General features: G+C 39.9%; 1 protein-coding gene across 1 annotated transcript in view; it reads left to right on the forward strand.

Annotated features, from left to right (window-relative positions):
* LOC107732765 (gastrula zinc finger protein XlCGF57.1-like) overlaps positions 1-9644 on the forward strand; it is an 11897-nt gene extending 2253 nt beyond the window's left edge. Inside the window, exons 2-3 of the mRNA XM_016544188.1 lie at positions 4779-5436; positions 8932-9644. Coding sequence (XP_016399674.1) covers positions 4779-5436; positions 8932-9644 — 1371 coding nt within the window. The remainder of the gene's footprint in view (positions 1-4778; positions 5437-8931) is intronic.
* Positions 9645-10441: the final 797 nt, after the last annotated feature.

Genomic DNA, 10441 nt, shown 5'->3' on the forward strand with positions numbered 1-10441 from the left:
GCCAAAAAAAAAAAAAAAAATTAGAGAAAGACCTATATAATTTGTTTTCCATTTATTACAAGAACATTTACTGTACAACAAGGAACTTTTGACTTTAACAAAAATTAAATAATCTATTAAACAAAAATAAATTACCTGAGTGCTCAATAAATAAAAATGTAAAATAAAATATTACTTGGTTGTTTAAGTGCAACATGTGAATTACAAAAATTATGTGCTCATCATTTAAAATAAAAACAAAAACAACCCGAGACCTGAAAACAGACCTGTGCTTAAAATGTCAAATTCTTTTTCAAAAAGATTAGGATGTCTACATTTTCTGGGCAGAGAGTAGACCTTTTAGCATCATCAAACTAAAATGCAGTCAACCAAACATAAAAGCTACACTGTTTATTTTAGGTACGCTGTAAAAATCAGCGTGCAGCGCCCAAACAAACATTTTTGCGCATGTGAAAGATTTTACACGGATGTTAGAACATGAGTGAAGTATAAAGCCTTGTTTAGGCTACATAATGAATAATAGTTATGCAAACAAATGTAGCAAAAATGGAAACATTTGGATTCTTGTGTTATGAGACAGGCTCGTGAGCCCAATGCCGTTTCAGTTTTGCTTGACATTTGTATGCTGTTTATAATGAATGCCACTATAGCCTAATTTGTGTTTTATTTTATGGTTTAATATATAATTTTATAACTACTTATTTTTCATTCTTGTTCTGTTCTGAATACCGCTAAATTTAAAATATTTGTTGTTGACTGAGGAAATATTGTTTATATTTACCAGTATTTTAATATACATATAATAATAATAATAATTAATTACATTTATATAGCCCTTTTCTAGGCACTCAAAGCGCTTTACATTGTGAGGGGGGATCTCCTCGTCCACCACCAGTGTGCAGCATCCACCTGGATGATGCGACGGCAGCCATAGTGCGCCAGAACGCCCACCACACACCAGCTTACTGGTGGAGAGGAGACTGAGTGATGAAGCCAATCAGTAGATATGGGGATTGTTAGGAGGCCATGATGATTAGAGGCCAATGGGCAAATCTGGCCAGGATGCCGAGGTCACACCTCTACTCTTTTCGAACATCCTGGGATTTTTAATGACCACAGAAAGTCAGGACCTCGGTTTAACGTCTCATCCGAAGGACGGTGCTTGTTGACAGTATAGTGTCCCCGTCACTACACTGGGGCGTTAGGACCCACACAGACCACAGGGTGAGCACCCCCTGCTGGCCTCACTAACACCTCTTCCAACAGTAACCTTGTTTTCCCAGAAGGTCTCCCATCCAGGTACTGACCAGGCTCAGCCCTGCTTAGCTTCAGTGGGCAACCAGTCTTGGGCTACAGGGTGATATGGCTGCCAACAGAGAAGACACATGTGAAGGATTTTACACGGATATTAGAACATGACTGAAGTATAAAGCCATGTTTAGGCTACATAATGAATAACAATTATGCAAACAAATGTTACAAATATATGGCAAAAATGGAAACATTTGGATTCTTGTGGTATGAGACAGGCTCGTGAGCCCAATGCCGTTTCAGTTTTGCTTGACATTTGTATGCTGTTTATAATGAATGCCACTATAGCCTAATTTGTGTTTTATTTTATGGTTTAATATATAATTTTATAACTACTTATTTTTCATTCTTGTTCTGTTCTGAATACCGCTAAATTTAAAATATTTGTTGTTGACTGAGGAAATATTGTTTATATTTACCAGTATTTTAATATACATATAATAATAATAATAATTAATTACATTTATATAGCCCTTTTCTAGGCACTCAAAGCGCTTTACATTGTGAGGGGGGATCTCCTCGTCCACCACCAGTGTGCAGCATCCACCTGGATGATGCGACGGCAGCCATAGTGCGCCAGAACGCCCACCACACACCAGCTTACTGGTGGAGAGGAGACTGAGTGATGAAGCCAATCAGTAGATATGGGGATTGTTAGGAGGCCATGATGATTAGAGGCCAATGGGCAAATCTGGCCAGGAGCATATAAATGACATAAATTAATGTAGCCTAATTGTTTGCGATTACAAGGTTAACGGGTGTTTTTGGAGTAAGATCAATCCTCTTTTTGGCCGGGTTTTGTTTCTCCGTGTCGTAAACTCTAGGGGCGTGGCTTCTACACTGGGGTGTTTTTAGGGGCGTGATATTCAAATGACGATTGTTTTCTGCCGCCACATTTATCAACATACGATCATTCGTACGATGAGATTGGCGGCATACAAATGTTTTATGAATCACACGTGAACTCTGACGTAAGTTAATTTGTGCGCACGGATCTGCGCTCGTTTCTACGTTAGATTGATAAATGAGGCCCATTGTCTCCTGCTGTGGAGAACACCCTTTCACTAGGAACTGAAGTGGCTGGCACAGCAAGGTAGCGTCTTGCCATCTTCGCAGTGTGAGGGTATTTATACTCATTGCTTTTACACCATGCCAGTGGATCACCACCATCCATTGGCATGCTGCTTGCTACCCTGTAGGATGCCACCTCCTCTTTGCTGGTGTTGGCAAAAGTCTTGTCTGTGTCTGACTCCTTCACAAAGGTGTCCCCAAAAAGCTCCTCCATTGCTGACTTCTTTTGTGGAGGAGATGCCTCTGGCTCTGTGTCTGCTCCAGTGGGTGTTGGCTCTGTGGCTTGACCCTGCAGGAAAAAAATGACTGATTAATTTAACTATATTTCTTTTCATATTTCATAATCAATAACATTTGCCAATATTATTCAAAATTAAAATGGATGATTCTCATAACAATACCATAGACTAGACTGCAGTATTATTAAAAGTAATGCACACTTCATTTATTGTTATTATTACCTCTTCAGCGGCCACAGTCTCAATGGTGAGATCACTGTATGTCCTCTCGCGTAGTGCAGGTTCTAGGTAAGTCAGGGACTTGAACCTTGCATCAAGTGCAGTAGATCTATGAAGATAATCTTGTATATCTGGGGGGTTGGTGTATCTGGAGTTCAGGTCCTCTCTAATGGCACCCTTGACCTCTCTAGTACTGGTGCTGTCTGCCTCATTTGCAGCCATGGATTGCAGAATCCTGGTTTTCAGAGGTAGGATCATGGACACAGATGGTGCATTTTCAGTGCTTAAGAGGGTTGGGACTGTTTTGAGAGGTTTGAGCACCTGGAGGACCTCTTCTGCCACTTTCACATCATCATCAGACAAGGTGACAATGCCTCTGATATTTTTTTTTCAGTGTCTTCTCTGTCAGTGCAGAGTATACAGATGCCTGCTGCTCAAGATAGCGGTCCAACATGTCATAAGTGGAATTCCATCTTGTTGTGACATGTATGAGCTTGTGGGCTGGTAGCTGTAGCATTTCTTGCTTGGGCTTAAGCACATGAGCTGCTGTTGTGCTTCTGTGGAAGAAGGAAACCACCTTCCTGATCCTCCCAAGAATGCGGTCCATCTGATTCACAGAGATTCCCCTTTGGGATGCTATAAAATCACAGATCAACTACGATCCGTTTAACCACTAGTGTTCACTACTCACTACTCAGTGAATTAGACCCACTGTCTAATATACATTTACAAGCATAAAAAGCAGAGGACCTAATACTGAGCCCTGTGGCACTCCATACTTGTGTTTAGCTGCATTTCCATTACAGATTTGCGCAAAACATTTGCAATATTTTATAAATGTCGATAAACATCCTATTGCAAACTGGCAACGTTTCCATTAACCGATGTAATGCGCCTAAAATGTAAACTGTTCCTCTCGTGATAAATCATGCCGACGTTTGTTGGTAGGTTTATGTATATCACAGCCACCGCACTAGCCATTATTTTTAATCAAAGGAGATGTAGGCGTGTATCTTAAGCGAAGAAGCGCAGAGAGCCGCTCCACAAGCATTGACTAGAGTGGCTCCGGTGGCCGTGTCTAAGCCGTCATGCACCGCAGATGAGTGCTGTGTAAATAAGTGGTTATCTAAGCAATAATTGCAAGAAAAGCCCATTATACTTGAGAGCAGCCATGTATGAGGTGTTTCTTGGAGGTTATAGTACATTAAAGAATGATCACATGACTTTTACGTACGCCAAGTGACCTGTAAATGCCCAAAAAAACCTGTTAAGGCAAAATATTCCTTCAAATTGCCTGAAAAACCACCTCATGCGAGCGTATAAAAAATTTAGCGATATGAGTTTTTGCATAATTGACACATTTCCATTGGGCGTATTTTCAATTAGCAATTTCAATTTGCGCAATTTGAAGGGAAAAGCAGCTTGTGATGAGATGTCTCTTTATGTAGAAGCGGTCATGTATATGAGACATTAACTAATTCTTGTCCACAAATACCAAAATAATTCTCAAGTTATCCGAGAGAATGTATTGGCCTGTGTTGTCATAAGATCTAATAGCACCTGAAGAAATGACCATGATTATATGTGTAAAAAAAGAGGTAATTTGTACCTTTTAATAAGCACAGTTTCTGTACTACAATAGGGCTTAAATACTGACTGAAATTGTTCACAAATACAGTTTCTCTGCAAAACCGAACATAGCTGAGAGGACAATACTTTTCTAATATTTTAGATATAAATGGCAAATAAGGGGTTTGATAACTTCCAGCTTGAAAAGTATTTGAGACATTACAACACCTCTTTCAGTAGCTTGGTTGGTGGTATCTAGCATACATGTTGTTGGTTTTTGATGCTTTAAATGTCTTAAATGTATTGATGTCTGTTGCTTTGTGGCATTAAAATGGGCTTAACCTGAATTGGTCTCTTTTTGCTTTAGACTTGATGCATAAAGAGGAGAGTCAAGAACAGAATGAAATGGAAGACAAAGATCAGTATGAGAAACATCATGATTTAACTAGAGAAAACTTAAGTTGCTCACAGACTAAGAAGACTTCTTCACGAAAAAGAGCTAAAAAGACAGGAGCTATAAGGTATTTCACCTGCCAACAGTGTGGAAAGAGTTTAACAGGGAAAAGAAACCTTGAAGTTCATAATAGAATTCACACTGGAGAAAAGCCTTACACCTGTCAACAATGTGGAATTAGTTTCACTCAAAAAGGAATCCTTGAAAGGCACATTAGAATTCACACTGGAGAGAAGCCTTACACCTGCCAAGAGTGCGGAAAGAGTTTCACACACAAACAAGCTCTTAATGCCCACATAAGAATTCACACCGGAGAGAAGCCGTTCATATGCCCTCAGTGTGGAAAGAGTTTCTATCAACAAGGAGAACTCAAAGTCCACATGAGGATTCACACTGGAGAGAGCCATTTCACCTGCAAACAATGTGGAAAGAGTTTTACTAGAAAAGGAAACCTTGAAGTCCACATGAAAATTCACACAGGAGAGAAACTTTTTACCTGCCAACAGTGTGGAAAGAGTTTCACTCAAAATGGAAACCTCAAAGCCCACATGAGGATTCACTTAAGAGAGAACAGTTTTATATGTCATGAGTGTGGAATGAGTTTCACCGACCGGAAACAGTATAAGAATCATGTAGCAACTCACACTGGAGAGAAGCCTTTCATGTGCCATCACTGTGGAAAAACTTGCTCAGACAAAGAAAACCTTGAGATTCACATGAGAATTCACACTGAAGAGAAGCCTTTCACCTGCTTCCCTGAGTTTCAGATCTAAAGAAAACGTAACAGTCACATGAGGCATTACACCGAAGAGAAGCCGTTTCCTTATCTTAAAGGGTTAGTTCACCCAAAAATAGTTTTTCACATTAAGACCGGCGTCCTTTTAAATACTCCATGGACTCTCAAGAGTAGGAGAGTGTTGAGTTGCCAAAGTTCAAGTTCTTTTCTTTTATCAATCTTTTGATTCTGAAGTGTGTTGCCCTTTGATTTCACTGTAAATACTTTAAATGTTATTTCATCACAGAGGCAGCAGGGATTGGGCGCCTTTTTGCTTCAAATTGTAAATACCTTTTTCCCGTGTTTGGTATAGCCAGGAAATCAGGGAAGTCCACTGAAATGTATTTTCTTTACTTTTCACCTAGGTCAGGTATTGGTTGTATCATCTTTTGTTTGTTGTTTTGGCTTTGCCCAATCTTGAAGAGTTTGCTTCATATTGAGTGGTGTAACAGAAAAAACATAGAAACGGTAAAAGCGCACAGTACTCTTATTTGTTAGCTCCCTGACCCTAGACCAATGTTTTATTTAGCATATGCTTTTATTAAAGGCAACTTACTTAAAGGTGGGGTAAGCGATTTTTCAAAAACGCTTTAGAAAACTGATTCGGGCCGAGTAGCAAAACAAACTTGTAGCCAATCTGAATCACACGTGAACTCTGACGTAAGTTAATTTGTGCGCACGGATCTGCGCTCGTTTCTACGTTAGATTGATAAATGAGGCCCATTGTCTCCTGCTGTGGAGAACACCCTTTCACTAGGAACTGAAGTGGCTGGCACAGCAAGGTAGCGTCTTGCCATCTTCGCAGTGTGAGGGTATTTATACTCATTGCTTTTACACCATGCCAGTGGATCACCACCATCCATTGGCATGCTGCTTGCTACCCTGTAGGATGCCACCTCCTCTTTGCTGGTGTTGGCAAAAGTCTTGTCTGTGTCTGACTCCTTCACAAAGGTGTCCCCAAAAAGCTCCTCCATTGCTGACTTCTTTTGTGGAGGAGATGCCTCTGGCTCTGTGTCTGCTCCAGTGGGTGTTGGCTCTGTGGCTTGACCCTGCAGGAAAAAAATGACTGATTAATTTAACTATATTTCTTTTCATATTTCATAATCAATAACATTTGCCAATATTATTCAAAATTAAAATGGATGATTCTCATAACAATACCATAGACTAGACTGCAGTATTATTAAAAGTAATGCACACTTCATTTATTGTTATTATTACCTCTTCAGCGGCCACAGTCTCAATGGTGAGATCACTGTATGTCCTCTCGCGTAGTGCAGGTTCTAGGTAAGTCAGGGACTTGAACCTTGCATCAAGTGCAGTAGATCTATGAAGATAATCTTGTATATCTGGGGGGTTGGTGTATCTGGAGTTCAGGTCCTCTCTAATGGCACCCTTGACCTCTCTAGTACTGGTGCTGTCTGCCTCATTTGCAGCCATGGATTGCAGAATCCTGGTTTTCAGAGGTAGGATCATGGACACAGATGGTGCATTTTCAGTGCTTAAGAGGGTTGGGACTGTTTTGAGAGGTTTGAGCACCTGGAGGACCTCTTCTGCCACTTTCACATCATCATCAGACAAGGTGACAATGCCTCTGATATTTTTTTTTCAGTGTCTTCTCTGTCAGTGCAGAGTATACAGATGCCTGCTGCTCAAGATAGCGGTCCAACATGTCATAAGTGGAATTCCATCTTGTTGTGACATGTATGAGCTTGTGGGCTGGTAGCTGTAGCATTTCTTGCTTGGGCTTAAGCACATGAGCTGCTGTTGTGCTTCTGTGGAAGAAGGAAACCACCTTCCTGATCCTCCCAAGAATGCGGTCCATCTGATTCACAGAGATTCCCCTTTGGGATGCTATAAAATCACAGATCAACTACGATCCGTTTAACCACTAGTGTTCACTACTCACTACTCAGTGAATTAGACCCACTGTCTAATATACATTTACAAGCATAAAAAGCAGAGGACCTAATACTGAGCCCTGTGGCACTCCATACTTGTGTTTAGCTGCATTTCCATTACAGATTTGCGCAAAACATTTGCAATATTTTATAAATGTCGATAAACATCCTATTGACAACGTTTCCATTAACCGATGTAATGCGCCTAAAATGTAAACTGTTCCTCTCGTGATAAATCATGCCGACGTTTGTTGGTAGGTTTATGTATATCACAGCCACCGCACTAGCCATTATTTTTAATCAAAGGAGATGTAGGCGTGTATCTTAAGCGAAGAAGCGCAGAGAGCCGCTCCACAAGCATTGACTAGAGTGGCTCCGGTGGCCGTGTCTAAGCCGTCATGCACCGCAGATGAGTGCTGTGTAAATAAGTGGTTATCTAAGCAATAATTGCAAGAAAAGCCCATTATACTTGAGAGCAGCCATGTATGAGGTGTTTCTTGGAGGTTATAGTACATTAAAGAATGATCACATGACTTTTACGTACGCCAAGTGACCTGTAAATGCCCAAAAAAACCTGTTAAGGCAAAATATTCCTTCAAATTGCCTGAAAAACCACCTCATGCGAGCGTATAAAAATTTAGCGATATGAGTTTTTGCATAATTGACACATTTCCATTGGGCGTATTTTCAATTAGCAATTTCAATTTGCGCAATTTGAAGGGAGAAGCAGCTTGTGATGAGATGTCTCTTTATGTAGAAGCGGTCATGTATATGAGACATTAACTAATTCTTGTCCACAAATACCAAAATAATTCTCAAGTTATCCGAGAGAATGTATTGGCCTGTGTTGTCATAAGATCTAATAGCACCTGAAGAAATGACCATGATTATATGTGTAAAAAAAGAGGTAATTTGTACCTTTTAATAAGCACAGTTTCTGTACTACAATAGGGCTTAAATACTGACTGAAATTGTTCACAAATACAGTTTCTCTGCAAAACCGAACATAGCTGAGAGGACAATACTTTTCTAATATTTTAGATATAAATGGCAAATAAGGGGTTTGATAACTTCCAGCTTGAAAAGTATTTGAGACATTACAACACCTCTTTCAGTAGCTTGGTTGGTGGTATCTAGCATACATGTTGTTGGTTTTTGATGCTTTAAATGTCTTAAATGTATTGATGTCTGTTGCTTTGTGGCATTAAAATGGGCTTAACCTGAATTGGTCTCTTTTTGCTTTAGACTTGATGCATAAAGAGGAGAGTCAAGAACAGAATGAAATGGAAGACAAAGATCAGTATGAGAAACATCATGATTTAACTAGAGAAAACTTAAGTTGCTCACAGACTAAGAAGACTTCTTCACGAAAAAGAGCTAAAAAGACAGGAGCTATAAGGTATTTCACCTGCCAACAGTGTGGAAAGAGTTTAACAGGGAAAAGAAACCTTGAAGTTCATAATAGAATTCACACTGGAGAAAAGCCTTACACCTGTCAACAATGTGGAATTAGTTTCACTCAAAAAGGAATCCTTGAAAGGCACATTAGAATTCACACTGGAGAGAAGCCTTACACCTGCCAAGAGTGCGGAAAGAGTTTCACACACAAACAAGCTCTTAATGCCCACATAAGAATTCACACCGGAGAGAAGCCGTTCATATGCCCTCAGTGTGGAAAGAGTTTCTATCAACAAGGAGAACTCAAAGTCCACATGAGGATTCACACTGGAGAGAGCCATTTCACCTGCAAACAATGTGGAAAGAGTTTTACTAGAAAAGGAAACCTTGAAGTCCACATGAAAATTCACACAGGAGAGAAACTTTTTACCTGCCAACAGTGTGGAAAGAGTTTCACTCAAAATGGAAACCTCAAAGCCCACATGAGGATTCACTTAAGAGAGAACAGTTTTATATGTCATGAGTGTGGAATGAGTTTCACCGACCGGAAACAGTATAAGAATCATGTAGCAACTCACACTGGAGAGAAGCCTTTCATGTGCCATCACTGTGGAAAAACTTGCTCAGACAAAGAAAACCTTGAGATTCACATGAGAATTCACACTGAAGAGAAGCCTTTCACCTGCTTCCCTGAGTTTCAGATCTAAAGAAAACGTAACAGTCACATGAGGCATTACACCGAAGAGAAGCCGTTTCCTTATCTTAAAGGGTTAGTTCACCCAAAAATAGTTTTCCACCTTAAGACCGGCACCCTTTTAAATACTCCATGGACTCTCAAGAGTAGGAGAGTGTTGAGTTGCCAAAGTTCAAGTTCTTTTCTTTTATCAATCTTTTGATTTTGAAGTGTGTTGCCCTTTGATTTCACTGTAAATACTTTAAATGTTATTTCATCACAGAGGCAGCAGGGATTGGGCGCCTTTTTGCTTCAAATTGTAAATACTAGGGATGCACCGATACTGGTCTCCTGTACTCGTACTCGTTAAAATGCCCCGATACCAAACGCCGATACCACACAGCATGACTGTAAATACTTTAAATGTTATTTCATCACAGAAGCAGCAGGGATTGGGCGCCTTTTTGCTTCAAATTGTAAATACCTTTTTCCCGTGTTTGGTATAGCCAGGAAATCAGGGAAGTCCACTGAAATGTATTTTCTTTACTTTTCACCTAGGTCAGGTATTGGTTGTATCATCTTTTGTTTGTTGTTTTGGCTTTGCCCAATCTTGAAGAGTTTGCTTCATATTGAGTGGTGTAACAGAAAAAACATAGAAACGGTAAAAGCGCACAGTACTCTTATTTGTTAGCTCCCTGACCCTAGACCAATGTTTTATTTAGCATATGCTTTTATTAAAGGCAACTTACTTAAAGGTGGGGTAAGCGATTTTTCAAAAACGCTTTAGAAAACTGATTCGGGCCGAGTAGCAAAACAAACTTGTAGCCAATC

The sequence above is a fragment of the Sinocyclocheilus rhinocerous genome, unplaced genomic scaffold (assembly GCF_001515625.1).
Source record: "Sinocyclocheilus rhinocerous isolate Xijiao unplaced genomic scaffold, SAMN03320098_v1.1 scaffold1481, whole genome shotgun sequence".
NCBI classification, from domain to species: domain Eukaryota; kingdom Metazoa; phylum Chordata; class Actinopteri; order Cypriniformes; family Cyprinidae; genus Sinocyclocheilus; species Sinocyclocheilus rhinocerous.